The sequence below is a fragment of the Oncorhynchus clarkii genome, unplaced genomic scaffold, assembly GCF_045791955.1.
Source record: "Oncorhynchus clarkii lewisi isolate Uvic-CL-2024 unplaced genomic scaffold, UVic_Ocla_1.0 unplaced_contig_460_pilon_pilon, whole genome shotgun sequence".
Lineage (NCBI taxonomy): Eukaryota > Metazoa > Chordata > Actinopteri > Salmoniformes > Salmonidae > Oncorhynchus > Oncorhynchus clarkii.
Genome location: NW_027258005.1, coordinates 7,195 through 27,927, shown reverse-complemented (window position 1 = coordinate 27,927; position 20,733 = coordinate 7,195). Strand labels below are relative to the sequence as shown.

At 43.8% G+C, this 20,733-nt stretch overlaps 2 protein-coding genes across 2 annotated transcripts in view; both read right to left on the bottom strand.

Annotated features, from left to right (window-relative positions):
• Positions 1-6,311, bottom strand: part of LOC139394468 (zinc finger protein 239-like) — a 133,352-nt gene extending 127,041 nt beyond the window's left edge. Inside the window, exon 1 of the mRNA XM_071142537.1 lies at positions 5,881-6,311. Coding sequence (XP_070998638.1) covers positions 5,881-6,280 — 400 coding nt within the window. The 5' untranslated portion in view covers positions 6,281-6,311. The remainder of the gene's footprint in view (positions 1-5,880) is intronic.
• Positions 6,312-9,195: 2,884 nt separating this feature from the next.
• LOC139394467 (piggyBac transposable element-derived protein 5-like) lies at positions 9,196-19,367 on the bottom strand. The gene is made up of 5 exons (XM_071142534.1): positions 18,855-19,367; positions 18,060-18,157; positions 17,770-17,929; positions 15,685-15,793; positions 9,196-12,901 (listed from the first exon to the last, which is right to left on the bottom strand). Exons 1-5 carry the CDS (start codon positions 19,084-19,086, stop codon positions 10,810-10,812), a joined length of 2,691 nt encoding a protein of 896 aa, XP_070998635.1. The 5' UTR covers positions 19,087-19,367; the 3' UTR covers positions 9,196-10,809.
• Between the last annotated feature and the right edge of the window lie 1,366 nt (positions 19,368-20,733).

Below are 20,733 nucleotides of genomic sequence, written 5' to 3'. Positions count from 1 at the left end.
TGGAAGACATCCTCCTCTCTCATGTTATACCCTTCCTGCAGGCTCATCCTGACATGACCATCCAGCATGACAATGCCACCAGCCATACTGCTCATTCTGTGCGTGATTTCCTACAAGACAGGAATGTCAGTGTTCTGCCATGGCCAGAGAAGAGCCCGGATCTCAATCCCATTGAGCACGTCTGGAACCTGTTGGATCGGAGGGTGAGGGCTAGGGCCATTCCCCCCAGAAATGTCTGGGAACTTGCAGGTGCCTTGGTGTAAGAGTGGGGTAACATCTCACAGCAAGAACTGGCAAATCTGGTGCAGTCCATGAGGAGCAGATGCACTGCAGTACTTAATGCAGCTGGTGGCCACGCCAGATACTGAGTGCTACTTTCGATTATTTTGACCCCCCCTTCGTTCAGGGACACATTATTCCATTTCTGTTAGTCACATGTCTGTGGAACTTGTTCAGTTTATGTCTCAGTTGTTGAAACTTATTTTCATACAAATATTTATTAACATTATAAGTTATAATTATAAATATTAAGTTTGCTGAAAATAAAAACGCAGTTGACAGTGAGTGGACGTTTCGTTTACATACATATGTAACCTTGTCCTAGAGGAAATGTACACAGTTATCAGAACGTCACACCAGGATAAGCCTACACAAAACACAGACCTTATTTTAAGTTTCTAAAAATCCCTTATGGGAAAAATCGATTGGAATCATTCCCCTGTTTGACCGGGTATTATGACTCCTACTGTGGTACTTTATGTGAGCAATTCAATAGGTGACAGAGATGAAAATCTCCTCTAGAAAAACTTAGAAAGAGGGGGTATCTAACACCAACAACTAGGATGGGATGCTAACATGACCAGGATGGGTTGTCAATATGACCAGGATGGGTTGTCAATATGACCAGGATGGTTTGATAATATGACCAGGATGGTTTGATAACATGACCAGGATGGTTTGATAACATGACCAGGATGGGGTTTTAATATGACCAGTATGGGTTGTTAAGATAACCAGGATGGGTTGTTAACATGACCAGGATGGTTTGATAACATGACCAGGATGGTTTGATAACATGAACAGGATGGTTTGATAACATGACCAGGATGGTTTGATAACATGACCAGGATGGGTTGTTAACATGACCAGGATGGGTTTTTAACATGACCAGGATGGGTTAATAACATGACCAGGATGGGTTAATAACATGACCAGGATGGGTTAATAACATGACCAGGATGGGTTTTTAACATGACCAGGATGGGTTGTTAACATGACCAGGATGGGTTTTCAACATGACCAGGATGGGTTTTTAACATGACCAGGATGGGTTTTTAACATGACCAGGATGGGTTTTTAACATGACCAGGATGGGTTTTTAATATGACCAGGATGGGTTTTTAACATGACCAGGATGGGTTTTTAATATGACCAGGATGGGTTTTTAACATGAACAGGATGGGTTGTTAACATGACCAGGATGGGTTGTTAACATGACCAGGATGGGTTGTTAACATGACCAGGATGGGTTGTTAACATGACCAGGATGGGTTGTTAACATGACCAGGATGGGTTGTTAACATGACCAGGATGGGTTGTTAACATGACCAGGATGGGTTGTTAACATGACCAGGATGGGTTGTTAACATGACCAGGATGGGTTGTTAACATGACCAGGATGGGTTGTTAACATGACCAGGATGGGATGATAACATGACCAGGATGGGATGATAACATGACCAGGATGGGATGATAACATAACCAGGATGGGATGATAACATAACCAGGATGGGATGATAACATAACCAGGATGGGATGATAACATAACCAGGATGGGATGATAACATGACCAGGATGGGTTGTTAACATGACCAGGATGGGTTGTTAACATGACCAGGATGGGATAACATGACCAGGATGGGATGATAACATGACCAGGATGGGTTGTTAACAGGACCAGGATGGGTTGTTAACATGACCAGGATGAGTTTTTAACATGACCAGGATGGGTTAATAACATGACCAGGATGGGTTAATAACATGACCAGGATGGGTTAATAACATGACCAGGATGGGTTTTTAACATGACCAGGATGGGTTTTAACATGACCAGGATGGGTTTTTAACATGACCAGGATGGGTTTTTAACATGACCAGGATGGGTTAATAACATGACCGAGATGGGTTAATAACATGACCGAGATGGGTTAATAACATGACCGAGATGGGTTAATAACATGACCGAGATGGGTTAATAACATGACCGAGATGGGTTAATAACATGACCGAGATGGGTTAATAACATGACCGAGATGGGTTAATAACATGACCGAGATGGGTTAATAACATGACCGAGATGGGTTAATAACATGACCGAGATGGGTTAATAACATGACCGAGATGGGTTAATAACATGACCGAGATGGGTTAATAACATGACCGAGATGGGTTAATAACATGACCAGGATGGGTTAATAACATGACCAGGATGGGTTAATAACATAACCAGGATGGGTTAATAACATAACCAGGATGGGTTTTTAACATGACCAGGATGGGTTGTTAACATGACCAGGATGGGTTTTTAACATGACCAGGATGGGTTTTTAACATGACCAGGATGGGTTTTTAACATGACCAGGATGGGTTGTTAACATGACCAGGATGGGTTTTCAACATGACCAGGATGGGTTTTTAACATGACCAGGATGGGTTTTTAACATGACCAGGATGGGTTTTTAACATGACCAGGATGGGTTTTTAATATGACCAGGATGGGTTTTTAACATGACCAGGATGGGTTTTTAACATGACCAGGATGGGTTTTTAACATGAACAGGATGGTTTGATAACATGACCAACATGGGTTGTTAACATGACCAGGATGGGTTGTTAACATGACCAGGATGGGTTGTTAACATGACCAGGATGGGTTGTTAACATGACCAGGATGGGTTTTCAACATGACCAGGATGGGTTTTTAACATGACCAGGATGGGTTTTTAATGATGACCAGGATGGGTTGTTGAACATGACCAGGATGGGTTGTTAACATGGGTTGTTAACATGACCAGGACATGGGTTGTTAACATGACCAGGACATGGGTTGTTAACATGACCAGGATGGGTTGTTAACATGGGTTGTTAACATGACCAGGATGGGATGATAACATGACCAGGATGGGATGATAACATAAGGATGGGATGATAACATAACCAGGATGGGATGATAACATAACCAGGATGGGATGATAACATAACCAGGATGGGATGATAACATGACCAGGATGGGTTGTTAACATGACCAGGATGGGTTGTTAACATGACCAGGATGGGATGATAACATGACCAGGATGGGATGACAACATGACCAGGATGGGATGATAACATGACCAGGATGGGTTGTTAACAGGACCAGTATATAGATGCTACACCACCACCACCCAGTATATAGATGATACACCACCACCACCACCACCCAGTATATAGATGATACACACCACCACCCAGTATATAGATGCTACACCACCACCACCCAGTATATAGATGCTACACCACCACCACCCAGTATATAGATGCTACACCACCACCACCACCACCCAGTATATAGATGCTACACCACCACCACCCAGTATATAGATGATACACCACCACCACCCAGTATATAGATGATACACACCACCACCCAGTATATAGATGCTACACCACCACCACCACCACCCAGTATATAGATGATACACACCACCACCACCACCACCCAGTATATAGATGATACACACCACCACCACCCAGTATATAGATGATACACACCACCACCACCCAGTATATAGATGATACACACCACCACCACCCAGTATATAGATGATACACACCACCACCACCCAGTATATAGATTCTACACACCACCACCACCCAGTATATAGATGACACACACCACTACCACCCAGTATATAGATTCAACACACCACCACCACCCAGTATATAGACGATACACACCACCACCACCCAGTATATAGATGACACACACCACCACCACCCAGTATATAGAACCTACACCACCACCACCCAGTATATAGATTCTACACCACCACCACCCAGTATATAGATTCTACACCACCACCACCCAGTATATAGATTCTACACACCACCACCACCCAGTATATAGATTCTACACACCACCACCACCCAGTATATAGAACCTACACCACCACCACCCAGTATATAGATTCTACACCACCACCACCCAGTATATAGATGCTACACCACCACCACCCAGTATATAGATGATACACACCACCACCACCCAGTATATAGATGCTACACACCACCACCACCACCCAGTATATAGATGATACAACACCACCACCCAGTATATAGATGATACAACACCACCACCCAGTATATAGATACACCACCACCACCATCCAGTATATAGATGATACACACCACCACCCAGTATATAGATGCTACACCACCACCACCCAGTATATAGATGATACACACCACCACCACCCAGTATATAGATTCTACACCACCACCACCCAGTATATAGATTCTACACCACCACCACCCAGTATATAGATGATACACACCACCACCACCCAGTATATAGATTATACACACCACCACCACCCAGTATATAGATGATACACACCACCACCACCCAGTATATAGATTCTACACACCACCACCACCCAGTATATAGATGACACACACCACCACCACCCAGTATATAGATGATACACACCACCACCCAGTATATAGATGCTACACAATCTGGGTTAGGGTTTGGCTGGGGTAGGCCGTAATTGTAAATAAGAATTTGTCCTTAGCTGACTTGCCTAGTTAAATAAAGATTAAAATAACAACTTTTTAACATGTAACCATTTTACGAAATAAATAAAGCAGTCAAACCCATGTTATTGTGAATAATAACAGACTCTTTAGAGACGTAACCGAAAGGTTGCAAGATCGAATCCCCGAGCTGACAAGGTAAAAATCTGTCGTTCGACCCCTGAACAAGGCAGTTCACCCACTGTTCCTAGACCAGTTCACCCACTGTTCCTAGACCAGTTCACCCACTGTTCCTAGACCAGTTCACCCACTGTTCCTAGACCAGTTCACCCACTGTTCCCAGACCAGTTCACCCACTGTTCCTAGACCAGTTCACCCACTGTTCGTAGACCAGTTCACCCACTGTTCGTAGACCAGTTCACCCACTGTTCCTAGACCAGTTCACCCACTGTTCCTAGACCAGTTCACCCACTGTTCCTAGACCAGTTCACCCACTGTTCGTAGACCAGTTCACCCACTGTTCCTAGACCAGTTCACCCACTGTTCCTAGACCAGTTCACCCACTGTTCCTAGACCAGTTCACCCACTGTTCCTAGACCAGTTCACCCACTGTTCCTAGACCAGTTCACCCACTGTTCCTAGACCAGTTCACCCACTGTTCCTAGACCAGTTCACCCACTGTAGGCCGTCATTGAAAATAGTTAAATAAAGGTCCAATGTATATTTCATTTTAAACCAGATCAGTCAGCCTTACCTTACAACTAAACAACCAAGGACCTAATAATACTACCATTGATAATAACTATAATAAATACAAAATAATAACTTTACTTTTTATTTTTCCTTTATTTTACCAGGCAAGTCAGTTAAGAACAAATTCTTATTTTCAATGACGGCCTAGGAACAGTGGGTTAACTGCCTGTTCAGGGGCAGAACGACAGATTTGTACCTTGTCAGCTCGGGGATTTGAACCATGTCAGCTCGGGGATTTGAACCATGTCAGCTCGGGGATTTGAACCATGTCAGCTCGGGGATTTGAATCATGTCAGCTCGGGGGTTTGAACCTGCAATTAAGACAGTACTTACCGTCGTTAATCAGATCTCCTGTCATCTCTTCTTCTTCTTTCTCCTCTTCCTCCTCCTCCTCCAATGAGACAGTAATCTCCCCCTCCTCCTTCATTCCAAAAACGGCATTCTCCTCTTTCTCCTCCTTCAGAGTAACATCCTCCTCCTCTTTTACACTGAAAGCTTCTTCCTCTTCTTTTGCTGAAACAGTAATCTCGCCCTCCTCCATTATTCCAAAAACTGCATTCTCCTCCTTCAGAGTAACATCCTCCTCCTCTTTTACACTGAAAGCTTCTTCCTCTTCCTTCACAGTAGCAGTAACCTCCCCCTCCTTCATTCCAAAAACGGCATAGTCTTCCTCCTCTTCCTTCACAGTAACCTCCCCCTCATCCTTCTTCATTCCAAAAACGGCATTCTCCATCTCTTCAGTAACATCCTCCTCTTTCACTGTAACATCCTCTTCCACTCTGAACGCGTCTTCCTCTTTCACTGAAACGTCTTTCTCTTCTTCTTTCACGGCAACAGCCTCACCCTCTACTTGTTTTTGTATTGTAACATATTTCTCTTCCTCCTCCTCTTTCACCAGAGTTTCTTTCTTCGTCCAGCAGACCTCCTCATGGGTGGAGTAGCTTAGTGAGCTCATGGTCGGGGATGCTAACTTGCTAGCTAGTTAGCATTAGCAACTCGTCTAATACTAGTCCTAACTTAACCAGCTAGCTAGATGACTAACAACGGAATATTTAAACGAAAGGGGTAGTAACTAACTAGACGACAAAAATTAGTTTAAAGCACAGAGGCTAATAATCACCGAAAGCGTCTGAAGAGCACCAATGTTTCAGCTTTGTTGCCTAGCAAGATACCGAGGTGGTTGACTTCTTCTTCTTTAGGATTTGGTTGGCGGCGCTCATCCGGGTTTAAGGTGCGTATACCGCCACCTGCTGTACTGGTGTGTGAGGCCATTCACGGCCAACCAACATTAAATTCTTGATTCGGTAACACAAATTGTGTAAAAGGAAAGTTTCCCTGACAACTATTAACCCATTCCACTATTTAATCCTATTTAATCGTACTCCAGGCCAACGGCCTGGGAGGACAGAACACTACCACTCAACACCCCCTGCAACTGTTCTGCAGTAAATCCTCCCAATCCAGAGTACTTCTCTGTCGCAGCCCCCAACAACCTCCTGTGACTTCCGATCCATTTCTGTAGTACAACTGACAACCATGGCTATGAATGCTAAAAAAAAAGCCCACCTTTACTGAAGCACAAATTCTTCCCATCACTCTCCCCTTGATCTCTGCCTATTCACAGGGATCCTCTCGGGATCCCTCACCCTGTACCCATCTTCCTCTACCACTCTCTTCACTGCTATCGGCATACAACACTTTCTGTCCTACTGTAACCCTGGCAACCTCAACCCGCCTTTCTCTCACCGAACACCTCCGATAGGTTGCTGACTTCTTCTTTGAGTTTATTGGCTCTAAAAGCTGTTTTATCGCCACTAATTGAACGGGGTTGAAACAATTCACTCAGGAAAAGTAATTCCACTATGGGGGAATATATGTACATATTCCTAAACCCTCAGTTATTCGAAAACCTCAAAATCCTATGTGGGGCCTGAGAGGGCGGGACAGCGTGAGAGTCCATGTAGCTCCTCAGATGTTAAGTATTTTAATTCCAGGAATAGTTCAGCTGCAGGAATCAACGAGGACATTTACACGCACAGTAATAATTCGATATTAAACTGATCATAGGCAGGAGGTAGATGATGCAGTGGTCATGGTAGCACCTTACACTGCTCATCTTAATCGGCATCGCAGTGCTAGAGACGTTAACACAGACCCGGGTTCATTCCCGGATATCAGAGGATATCAGAGTGCCATCAGGTAGCCGGATTTCAGATGTGTCCATGGAAACAGGATATCAGAGTGCCATCAGGTAGCCTGATTTCAGATGTGTCCATGGAAACAGGATATCAGAGTGCCATCAGGTAGCCGGATTTCAGATGTGTCCATGGAAACAGGATATCAGAGTGCCATCAGGTGGCCTGACTGAATCAGACTGCTCTTTTAACCGATGTGAAATGGCTAGCTAGTTAGCGGTGGTGTGCGCTAATAGCGTTTCAATCGGTGACGCCACTCGCTCTGAGGCCTTGAAGTAGTTGTTCCCCTTGCTCTGCAAGGGCCGTGGCTTTTGTGGAGCGATGCTTCGTGGGTGTCAGTTGTCTATGTGTGTAGAGGGACCCCGGTTCAAGCCCGGGTCGGGGTGAGGGGACGGATGAAAGTTAAACTGTTACACTCTTTCACCCTATTTGGGCCTTCCAAGAGTGTCGCATCGTGTTCTCATCCACACTTCCAACACTTTATTCCTTTTGCAATTCTCTTCTGCTATACCAGTCTCCATCAAAGTGATCATCCCCACACCTGCTATACCAGTCTCCATCAAAGTGATCATCCCCACACCTGCTATACCAGTCTCCATCAAAGTGATCATCCCCACACCTGCTATACCAGTCTCCATCAAAGTGATCATCCCCACACCTGCTATACCAGTCTCCAAGTGATCATCCCCACACATCTCGGCTCCTTCAGTCTATATATAATGGCATTCTAATACAACCCCCCAGCCAACAAAAAAAAAAATATTGAAAAAAAAAAACGGGCATTTTTTTTTGTAGAAAAAAATATATACATTTACAAAAGAATATTTGGAAGACCCTCAGTCCTCTATCAAATCAATCTATATAGCCCCAGCCTAAAACCCCAAACAAGCAGGTATAGAAGCACGGTGGCTAGGAAAAACTCACTAGAAAGGAAAAAACCTAGGAAGAAACCTAGAGAGGAACCAGGCTATGAGGGGTGGCCAGTCCTCTTCTGGCTGTGCCGGGTGGAGATCAGTGGTTGTAGAGGGTGCAACAGGACAGCTGTCAATGTGTTGACTTTTGCCCGTCGCCTGCAGCAAAGGCCTCCATCCCGTCCTCTGGCTGGGCAGAGTACTTTAGGATTTTAGTTACTGCGGTGTAACAAGGGCCTAGCCGTGCGGCCCTACCAACCCTTCTATTTCTTCGTAATGGCCCTTCGCGTGAGTTGGGTTTGTTCCTTCGTTCACGTTGTCACTCCCTTATTTTCCCGGTCTAGTATGGGGCCTTGGATAGAGGAGTACTTTATGTTTATAGATTATTCCTATACTCCCTTACCTTGTGTCTTCTTTTATATATCAATACCTAATAACTTCTTCTATTGGTTATTATGCTCGTCAGCTAGTAGTCACTTGGAAACTAGTATTGGTATATGTTTTGACTCTCTTAAAGATATATTATTGTCCACACAGTGAAATATTCTTTAGTGCAATCACTTTAACCTATAACCAGGGTCACTTTCTGTTCAGTGAGAGTGTCAAAGGCGTTTGCTCTCCAGATCGTTAATCTGGCCTAGTTGTCAAAGTTTCAAGCTTTTATTAAGTCACTCTGTTTTTTGTCTTATACACATTATTACAATTCAATGGTTCTACAGTTTCCTAATACATCCATAATGCTCAATCAATCCTTAATGCTTTAAGCTATGCCAGATAATATTGCAAATATAATTCGCTCAAAACACTTCTTATAACTCTTAAACAAAGCAAACACCCATATATTTACCTTGAAGCTCTATTCCCCTTGGTCCTTCCACTGGAGTAGTAATATTTTCTGCTGTTTATACTACTATAATCTTCTTATTTAGTCTGAATTTCCTATGGTTTTTACTGCCTACTGTTTAGATATTGATTTCCTTTTTATCGACTCTTGGCTACTACGAGGCTTTAACTATTTCTGGGCTTTTTTTTCCCAATCTCGCCAAACTGCGATTGTCTCTGGCACTCCCAAAGATGGAACGTTGTTGCTCCCGAGAGTTCTCTACGCCTCGCTCCGTTGAGGTGGTGAAGTTCTCTCTTCCCTGTTCTCTTACTCTTTTTAAGTGGAGTGAGCTTCCAGTGTACAACACAATTCTTTAAGATATACCAGTCAATAGTTTAGCTCGTGCCTTGATGTCAAAGTAGTCAATACAAACAGAGTATAGTACAAGTAATTTACCTTGTCTGATAATTCTCTATGATGTCCAAATCATATGGGTTGAGGATCGTGTCTAGGCACTGATCTCTCCTCATTTTATACCTCTTTTAGACACTCAGTTTGGGGGGAAGATGTTCGGGAGTGCAATCTATCTTAACACAGTGTGCCATTACATTATGTCCTTGCCACTTTTCTTTGCAGCTCAAGATTAAGTAGCACTTAGTCCAATGTTAATTCCTTCAGCACTGATGCCCATAAGTATTCTTCCGTTGGGGGCGTTGGTTTGGTAGATCTGTTCCTACCACTCCTCCTCAGTCTTCCTGTAGGTTGGTTCTTGTTTAATGTCCAGTACTTGTAGTTCCTGTGTATTTGGCTCCCTCTGCTGGTCACTTGCTGTTTGTGGCAGTTTCTTCCCGCATTCCCCAGTCAATAGTTGGTCTTAGAGCCCATGGATGTGGCTCTGGATCTGGACCGGCTACTGGGGGAGGGGTCTGATCTCTTTTGGCTTTTTTCTACACACCTCAAGAGTAAAAATGAACAGTTTAGGGTTCCATAGCCGCAGGCAGAACAGTTGAAACTGGAGCAGCAGCACGGCCGGGTGGACTGGGGACAACAAGGAGTTATCATGCCAGGTAGGCCTGACGCCTGGTCCTAGGGCTCAGGTCCTCCGAGAGAGAGAACGAGAGAATTGGAGAGAGCACACTTAAATTCACACAGGACACCGAATAGGACAGGAGAAGTACTCCAGATATAACAAACTGACCCTAGCCCCCCGACACAAACTACTGCAGCATAAATACTGGAGGCTGAGACAGGAGGGGTCAGGAGACACTGTTGCCCCATCCGATGAGACTGGGCCAAACAGGAAGGATAAAACCCCACCCACTTTGCCAAAGCTCTACACAATATTCTGCTGCTGATGCCAGATGCCGTAGCAGTCTCTCTCCGATGTAAAGCAGAGGGTCACTGAGCATGTGGGGCATGTGATGGGGGACTTCATCTTGCAGACAACACAGCAACGCCTCCATGCTGAGCCCCTTTGGCCCTTAGGCACATCCATGCCTGCACAAATATATTTGGGCAGATGAACACTTGTGGCAGGAGGGACAGAAGGGACAGGGCTTGGTGCAGTGGTGCTGTGGCCAGCAAGCTCCTTGATGAGCTGCTCTCGAGCAGAAGGGACAGGGCTTGGTGCAGTGGTGCTGCGGCCAGCAAGCTCCTTGATGAGCTGCTCTCGAGCAGAAGGGACAGGGCTTGGTGCAGTGGTGCTGCGGCCAGCAAGCTCCTTGATGAGCTGCTCTCGAGCAGAAGGGACAGGGCTTGGTGCAGTGGTGCTGTGGCCAGCAAGCTCCTTGATGAGCTGCTCTCGAGCAGAAGGGACAGGGCTTGGTGCAGTGGTGCTGCGGCCAGCAAGCTCCTTGATGAGCTGCTCTCGAGCAGAAGGGACAGGACTTGGTGCAGTGGTGCTGTGGCCAGCCAGCTCCTTGATGAGCTGCTCTCGAGCAGAAGGGACAGGACTTGGTGCAGTGGTGCTGTGGCCAGCCAGCTCCTTGATGAGCTGCTCTCGGAAGGCTTTCTGTGAGAGGAAGGGCTTTCCACAGCTCGTCGCCATTTCCTTGTGTAGGATGAATGCATTCACCACGGCGATGTCGATGAAATGATAGAAGAAGGTCTTGTACCATTTCATTGTCTTATGGAGAACATTGTAATAGCCCGTCAGCACATCTGATAGGTACACACCTTCCATGCTCTTGTTGAAGTCCTTTACCGCAGTTGGAATGGGGACATTTTTGGTGGTCCATGCCCCTGTAGCGTCCTTCACACGCCTGACAACATAATCCTCACTGAAGGACTTGTGGATTGTGGAGCACATCACCACCTCTTTGGCATCCATCCACTTTACAAACAGCAGGCCATCTTCACGGATCCATCTCATGGTCCCCCGCTCAGCCCACTTAGGCATGTCGTTCACCTTCGTCTTCGGGAAGCCCACCTTGGAGGTACGAATGGTGCCACAAGCCCACACTCCCCGCTTCCTAAGCTCTGCAAACAGGGTAGGGCTTGTGTAGAAGTAATCCACAAACAGTTTGTAGCCCTTCCCGAGCAGTTGAAAATCCAATAACACCATTACAGAGGCATAGCTGAGTTCCTTACCGGTAGCAAAACTCTTCTTCCCCTCATAGACCAAGAAATTGCACGTGTAGGCACACGCAGAGTCAGCCAACACAAACAGTTTGAGACCACACTTGGTTGGTTTGTTTATCATGTATTGTTGGAGGCCAATTCTGTCCTTTGAGGCTACCATCCTCTCATCGATTGACACGTTCTGGGCTGGCTGAAAGTACGTCTTGCAGGCCTCGACAATGCTGTGGTAGAGAGGTTTGATTTTGCACAGCGTATCGAACCTCGCTGTGCCCCTCTTCTTCTCGTTCTCTTCATCAACCTTTGGGTCACTGATGTGAAGCGCCTGGGAGAGATCCAGAAACCTTTTGCAGGACATAACTGTCGAGGGGAAAGGCAGTTGGTAGACAGATGACGTTTTCCAGTAGTCCCTCAGGCTTTCCAGCCTCACCAGCCCCATGTAGATGACCAGTGAAAGGTAGCAGAAAAACTCTGACGTGGATATGGGCTTCCATGCTACCTTTTCGCTTGCTTGCTTCATCTTCCCATACTTATTCGTGTTAGACACGAGCGACTCTACAACGGATTGGGTGAAGAACAGCTGAAAAAGCTGAAGGGGGCTGTACGTAGCAGTCATGTTTAGCTGAGGTCCTGGCTTCCTTTTCGGCCTAAAAGTTGGTTGGTGTGGCTCCACATCGTCTTCTAGGACGGTGTGCCAACGCCTTTTTTTCCCTCTGTTATCGGGTGGCACACTTCCCCTCTTCCTCTTCTTTGTCGGTCCTCTAGATAGTGTGGAGCCAGAGGATGAACCAGCTTCAGAGGGGGGTGGACAAGTTGGCACTGGGGGCTCCCAGTCGGGGTCAGTGCCACTGTGAAAGAAAATGTTCAGTTAGAATAGTTTCACATATGAGCATATATGAGTACAGGGAACATAAAGTGCTGTTCCATTTCACTGTGTTGTGGGCTTGCCTCAAATAGGCTATTTCATGTGGGGGTGGGGTGGAGCAGCAGCTGGTAAACCATGCTCCCTCTAATGTAGACTGATTGGAGGAAGCATGCTGGCTGTGTTTGCCTACATTCTACACCATTCAATTAATTAATAAATTAATTAAATATATATATATATATATATATACACACACATGGTTCACCAACTACTTCTCTGATAGAGTTCAGTGTGTCACATCGGAGGGTCTGTTGTCCGGACCTCTGGCAGTCTCTATGGGGGTGCCACAGGGTTCAATTCTTGGACCGACTCTCTTCTCTTTATACATCAATGAGGTCGCTCTTGCTGCTGGTGAGTCTCTGATCCACCTCTACGCAGACGACACCATTCTGTATACTTCCGGCCCTTCTTTGGACACTGTGTTAACAACCCTCCAGGCAAGCTTCAATGCCATACAACTCTCCTTCCGTGGCCTCCAATTGCTCTTAAATACAAGTAAAACTAAATGCATGCTCTTCAATCGATCGCTACCTGCACCTACCCGCCTGTCCAACATCACTACTCTGGACGGCTCTGACTTAGAATACGTGGACAACTACAAATACTTAGGTGTCTGGTTAGACTGTAAACTCTCCTTCCAGACCCATATCAAACATCTCCAATCCAAAGTTAAATCTAGAATTGGCTTCCTATTTCGCAACAAAGCATCCTTCACCCATGCTGCCAAACATACCCTTGTAAAACTGACCATCCTACCAATCCTCGACTTTGGCGATGTCATTTACAAAATAGCCTCCAATACCCTACTCAACAAATTGGATGCAGTCTATCACAGTGCAATCCGTTTTGTCACCAAAGCCCCATACTACCCACCATTGCGACCTGTACGCTCTCGTTGGCTGGCCCTCGCTTCATACTCGTCGCCAAACCCACTGGCTCCATGTCATCTATAAGACCCTGCTAGGTAAAGTCCCCCCTTATCTCAGCTCGCTGGACACCATTGCATCTCCCACCTGTAGCACACGCTCCAGCAGGTATATCTCTCTAGTCACCCCCAAAACCAATTCTTTCTTTGGCCGCCTCTCTTTCCAGTTCTCTGCTGCCAATGACTGGAACGAACTACAAAAATCTCTGAAACTGGAAACACTTATCTCCCTCACTAGCTTTAAGCACCAACTGTCAGAGCAGCTCACAGATTACTGCACCTGTACATAGCCCACCTATAATTTAGCCCAAACAACTACCTCTTTCCCAACTGTATTTAATTTATTTATTTATTTTGCTCCTTTGCACCCCATTATTTTTATTTCTACTTTGCACATTCTCCCATTGCAAAACTACCATTCCAGTGTTTTACTTGCTATATTGTATTTACCTTGCCACCATGGCCTTTTTTGCCTTTACCTCCCTTCTCACCTCATTTGCTCACATCGTATATAGACTTGTTTATACTGTATTATTGACTGTATGTTTGTTTTACTCCATGTGTAACTCTGTGTCGTTGTATCTGTCGAACTGCTTTGCTTTATCTTGGCCAGGTTGCAATTGTAAATGAGAACTTGTTCTCAACTTGCCTACCTGGTTAAATAAAAGGTGTTTTCAACTGGCCTACCTGGTTAAATAAAGGTGTTCTCAACTTGCCTACCTGGTTAAATAAAGGTGTTCTCAACTAGTCTACCTGGTTAAATAAAGGTGTTCTCAACTTGCCTACCTGGTTAAATAAAGGTGTTCTCAACTGGCCTACCTGGTTAAATAAAGGTGTTCTCAACTGGCCTACCTGGTTAAATAAAGGTAAAAAAATATATATATATATATATATATACACACACACACAATATACATATATACACAAACATAGGCTATGGGTCGTTCTCATACATACAAACAGACCCTCACTCACAATGACTAGCCAACACCGTCAGCATTCAAAAGTGACCAAAACATCAGCCAGGAAGCATAGGAACTGAGAAGTGGTCTGTGGCCACCACCTGCAGAACCACTCCTTTATTGGGGGTGTCTTGCTAAATGCCTATAATTTCCACCTGTTGTCTATTCCATTTGTACAACAGCATGTGAAATGTATTGTCAATCAGTGTTGCTTCCTAAGTGGACAGTTTGATTTCACAGAAGTGTGATTGACTTGGGAGTTACATTGTGTTGTTTAAGTGTTCCCTTTATTTTTTTGAGCAGTGTATATACAGTGGGCCAAAAAAGTATTTAGTCAGCCACCAATTGTGCAAGTTCTCCCACTTAAAAAGACGAGGCAAATACTTATTTTCCACCATAATTTGCAAATAAATTCATAAAAAATCATACAATGTGATTTTCTGGATTTTTTTTCTCATTTTGTCTGTCATAGTTGTAGTGTACCTATGATGAAAATTACAGGCCTCTCATCTTTTTGGTTGGTAGGTGGTCAAATACTAATATCATGCAATAAAATGCAAATTAATTACTTAAAAATCACACAACGTGATTTTCTGGATTTTTTTGTTTTAGATTCCGTCTCTCACAGTTGAAGTGTACCGATGATAAAAAATGACAGACCTCTACATGCTTTGTAAGTAGGAAAACCTGCAAAATCGGCAATGTATCAAATACTTGTTCTCCCCACCGTATATAAATCAATAAAAAAAATCTCAAATTAATATACAACCATTTAAACAACTGCATGAGCATGAGAAGCAAAAACATTTTTTTACTTACTGATCGAAAACTGGATCTTCTCCTTCCAAAAACATTTCATCCTCGCTGGAATCAAAACTCAGATCACTCACAGAGTCCTCATCCATTCCTTCTGTGTCACTCTCAATTTCTGCAATAATATCATCAACATGTTTATACTTTGATTTAGCTTTTCCACTCTTAGTAGCCATGTTTAACTATCTCAGATTTGAGAAGTTTGTAGAAGAGAACGAACTGCTGTGAAACGTAAACTACAGTGCATCTGGTTTCCTTTCACCAGAGAATGAACTATGTTGCGCACAGCTCTAGCATGATGGCTGTTTGTCCTACAACACGGCGTTCACATACTGCTGGAAATCCCAGCTCATTGGCTACCCAGCTAGGTTTCAAAACGATAAGTGGCCATTGGACACCACCAGGTGTTGTATAGCCAATACATAATGTAGAATGATGAAACGAGTGTCTGAGGATTTGCACAGAAACCGAACTTCACCGTGTTAAACAACGTTTAGCCAATTAGATTTCAGAAAATTGTTTTTTGCTGCAAGTTGAAAGAGTCGGAATTCATGCAGAATGCTGTTTCCAACGCGGATCGTGTTGGGAGGTACACTACCCTTCTAAAGTTCAGGGTCACTTAGAAATGTCTCTTTGTCAATTAAAATAACATCTAATTGATCATAAATACGGTGTAGACATTGTTAATGTTGTAAATGACTATTGTAGCTGGAAATGGCTGATTATTTGTGGATTATCTACGTAGAGGCCCATTATCAGCAACCATTCACTCCTGTGTTCCAATGGCACGTTGTGTTAGCTAATCCAAGTTTATCCCTTTAAAAAGGCTATTGATCACTAGAAAACCCTTTTGCAATTATGTTAGCACAGCTGAAAACGGTTGTTCTGGTTAAAAGAAGCAATACAACTGGCCTTCTTTAGACTAGTTGAGTATCTGGAGCATCAGCATTTGTGGGTTTGATTACAGGCTCAAAATGGCCAGAAACAAAGAACTTTCTTCTGAAACTTGTCAGTCTATTCTGGTTCTGAGAAATGAAGGCTATTCCATGTGAGAAATTGTCAAGAAACTGAAGATCTCGTACAACGCTGTGTCCTACTCCTTTCACAGAACATCACAAACTGACTCTAACCCGAATAGAAAGAGGAGTGGGAGGCCCCGGAGCACAACTGAGCAAGAGTACAAGTACATTAGAGTGTCTAGTTTGAGATACAGGCGCTTCACAAGTCCTCAACAATACCCGCACAAGTCTCAACGTCAACAGTGAAGAGGCACTCCTGTCTGGCCTTCTAGGCAGAGTTCCTCTGTCCAGTCTCAACGTCAACAGTGAAGAGGCGACTCCAGGATGCTGGCCTTCTAGGCAGAGTTCCTCTGTCCAGTGTCTGTGTCCTTTTGCCCATCTTAATCTTTTATTTTTATTGGCCAGTCTGAGATAAGGCTTTTTCTTTGCAATTCTGCCTAGAAGGCCAGCATCCCGGAGTCGCCTTTTCACTGTTGACGTTGAGGCTGGTGTTTTGTGGGTACTATTTAATGAAGCTGCCAGTTGTGAGGCGTTTTTCTCAAACTAGACACTAATGTACTTGTACTCTTGCTCAGATGTGCACCGGGGCCTCCCACTGGTTGCTGATAATGGGTTCCTATTTAGATATTCCATTAAAAAAATCTGCCGTTTCCAGCTACAAAAGTCATTTACAACATTAACACTGTCTACACTGTATTGCTGATCAATTTGATGTTATTTTAAAAATGGACAACAAATGTGCTTTTCTTTCACAAACAGGGACATTTCTAAGTGACCCCAAACCTTTCAACAGTAGTGTATATATAGAAATACACGTTTAAAATGTGTACCAATCGATTGGTCAAAAGAACAGGTGACTAAGTCAAACAAGATTTTTTATTAGTCGGGGACAGCCCCACTGGTAAAAGATACCAGTCCACCTTCATATCAACTAACAGAACTCTGCTGGTTGTCCTGGTAACAGATACCAGTCCATCTTCATATCAACTAACAGAACTCTGCTGGTTGTCCTGGTAACAGATACCAGTGGGCAGATCTATTGTATTTGTTCAAACTAAACAACAGCACTTACTTTGATGAGTCAAATCTGATCCTTTCTTCTCTTCTCCTCCTCTCACAGTCCCACTCAGCCCCGTTCTTGTCCTGCAGTCCACCAGCAGCACAGACAACCTCTTCATCCCGGGAGAGGCACGACACTGGGACTCCAGGAGGGAGGAAGGGCTAGCGTTGTCCTGGTAACCATAAAGAGGGGACACAGACACATATCATTATATATGCTGATGTCACTGTTGTCATGAAGTGCTTTACAGAAACACAGACCCAGATAGAGAAAGCTGTATGCTAGACCAGACCAAGCTGTACCATCTGGTGTTCTGATCTGGAGAGACTCTTCTCTGCCTCTTCAGCTTCATGAGGTTGTTGAGGCTCCCCGGAGGATCCACGATAGTCATGTCTCTCGCCTGTGTGAACGAGAACATCAAATGCTTAGCAGGACAGGAAAATGGTCCATTTCACACACTAATCAAGAGAACATCCCTGGTAAATCATTGCTGCCTCCGATCTGGCGGACTCAATAAACACACGTTTCAATTGTAGATTGTCAGAGGGTTGGAGTGTGTCCCTGGCTATCCGTCAAAATAAAAACAAACAAGAAAATGGCACATCTGCTTTGCTTAATATAAGGAATTTGAAATGATTTATATTTCAGTACATTTTAGACTTTTACTCAAGTAGTATTTTACTGGGTGATTCACTTTTACTTGAGTAATTTTCTATTGAGGTATCTTTACTTTTACTCAAGTATCACAATTGCGTACTTTTCCCCCACCACTGTGATGCAAATGTTAAATGGCCGTTCCACAAAATGGATGCCTTTTGCGCCCCTTCGACATTTTAAGTATACATTATGCACTGTATATTATATTTTAAAAGACTGTTGTATTAGATTAAGTGCACTTTAATATAGACCACATGGAAAATTCAATAAATCTAATTTTGAAGTTCCAAAAATATATGTACCAATGGCAGATCGCCCCTTAAACAATTCCTACAGTACTGAACAACATACTAAAAGTGCAGAACTTCAGTATAATGCCCATTTTAAAAATATATATTTAAACAACTGCATAGTGCCCCTGTTTACAAGACAGTACTCACTGGTGGTAATCGGATCTTCAGTCTCGTTTTTCACTCCCAAAGCGTCTTCCTCTTTTATTGAGACACTCTCCTCTTTTATTGAGACACTCGCCTCTTTTACTCCAAACGTTTCTTCCTCCGTTTTGATTCTGAAAGCTTCTACCTCTTTTTCCACTTTGACAACCTCGTTCCCATATTCCTCTTTCACTGTAATATCATCCTCTTGTTTCAATGTGATAGCCTCCTTATTCATTCTTCAAGCTTCTTTGCCTCCTTTCACCAGTTTCTTTCTCCGTCGAGATTAGTGAGTTTATGCTCCGGGAGATTAGCCTAGTGCAGTATCAATGTAACACATTTGCTAATTTAACAAGCAAATTACGTTTAAATGAACCAGTAGATAGGTAATTATGTTCAAAACACTAAGAGTAATTTACACAAGATTGGTCTAAAGAGCTTCAATTTTTAGGTTTGCTAGCAAAGCACCGCGTGGGTAAATCAGGAACCTTTTGTCTCTGTTGAAGAATCCTCCCGCCCGTCCACTAGAAAGCATCACCTGAAAAATTTATATCGCCATCTGCTGACTGGAGTGGGTAACGCAAATTGGAAAAATATGAATTACAATGTTGTCTGGCAAGCAATGTCATGAGAAGTCATTTAAAAATAACCAGATGTTATGTTCTTACTTCTTACAGCCAATACTTTCCTCCAGGATTGGCCTGCCTATTAGGCAGGATTAGGTGACAGATAGAATAGGGTGCCATACTCCAAGCTAAATTGACCAAGGCTCATCACGAACAACACATAACACTTCATATAATGCTGCCTAAATACAATGAAAACTTCTCTCACCCAGTGGCATATGGGCTATTTAGGTGAGTGTTGGTGTCTCCCATCTCCACAGAGGAACACTAGATCTCTGTCAGAGTGACCATCGGGTTCTCGGTAACCTCCCAGACCAAGGCCCTTCTCCCCTGATTGCTCAGTTTGGCCAGGCGGCCAGCTCTAGGAAGAGCCTTGGTGGTTCCAAACCTCTCCTTTTAGGAACGATGGTAGCCACTGTGTTCTTTGGGAACTTCAATGCGTCATAATTGTATTTTTTTTGTCTCCCTTCCCCAGATCTGTGTCGGAGCTCTACGGACAATTCCTTCCACCTCGTCTCAAGGATGATCAATGGAAACAAGATGCACCTGAGCTCAATTTCGATTCGAATAGCAAAGGGTCTGAATACTTATGTAAATAAGTTATTTCTGTTTAAAAATACATATACATTTGTAATACTTTCTAAAGGCACTGTATGTATAAACATATATTTTCCTTTGTTTTCCACTAACCCTATCACCCCTTCCCTGATTGGAGGAAACTAATGCACAACAACTATTAGGCTTCTACGTCCAGCTCATACATACTATGTACATTTTACAGACACAATGTATTATACAATAGTTATATTTAGTTTGTTTTTAATCCTATCCTTCAGTTACCCTAAACCTCTCCCATCTATCTCTGAAGACCACCCAGTCCTATCCTTCAGTTACCCTAAACCTCTCCCATCTATCTCTGAAGACCATCCAGTCCTATCCTTCAGTTACCCTAAACCTCTCCCATGTATCTCTGAAGACCATCCAGTCCTATCCTTCAGTTACCCTAAACCTCTCCCATCTATCTCTGAAGACCATCCAGTCCTATCCTTCAGTTACCCTAAACCTCTCCCATCTATCTCTGAAGACCATCCAGTCCTATCCTTCAGTTACCCTAAACCTCTCCCGTCTATCTCTGAAGACCACCCAGTCCTATCCTTCAGTTACCCTAAACCTCTCCCATCTATCTCTGAAGATCATCCAGTCCTATCCTTCAGTTACCCTAAACCTCTCCCATCTATCTCTGAAGACCATCCAGTCCT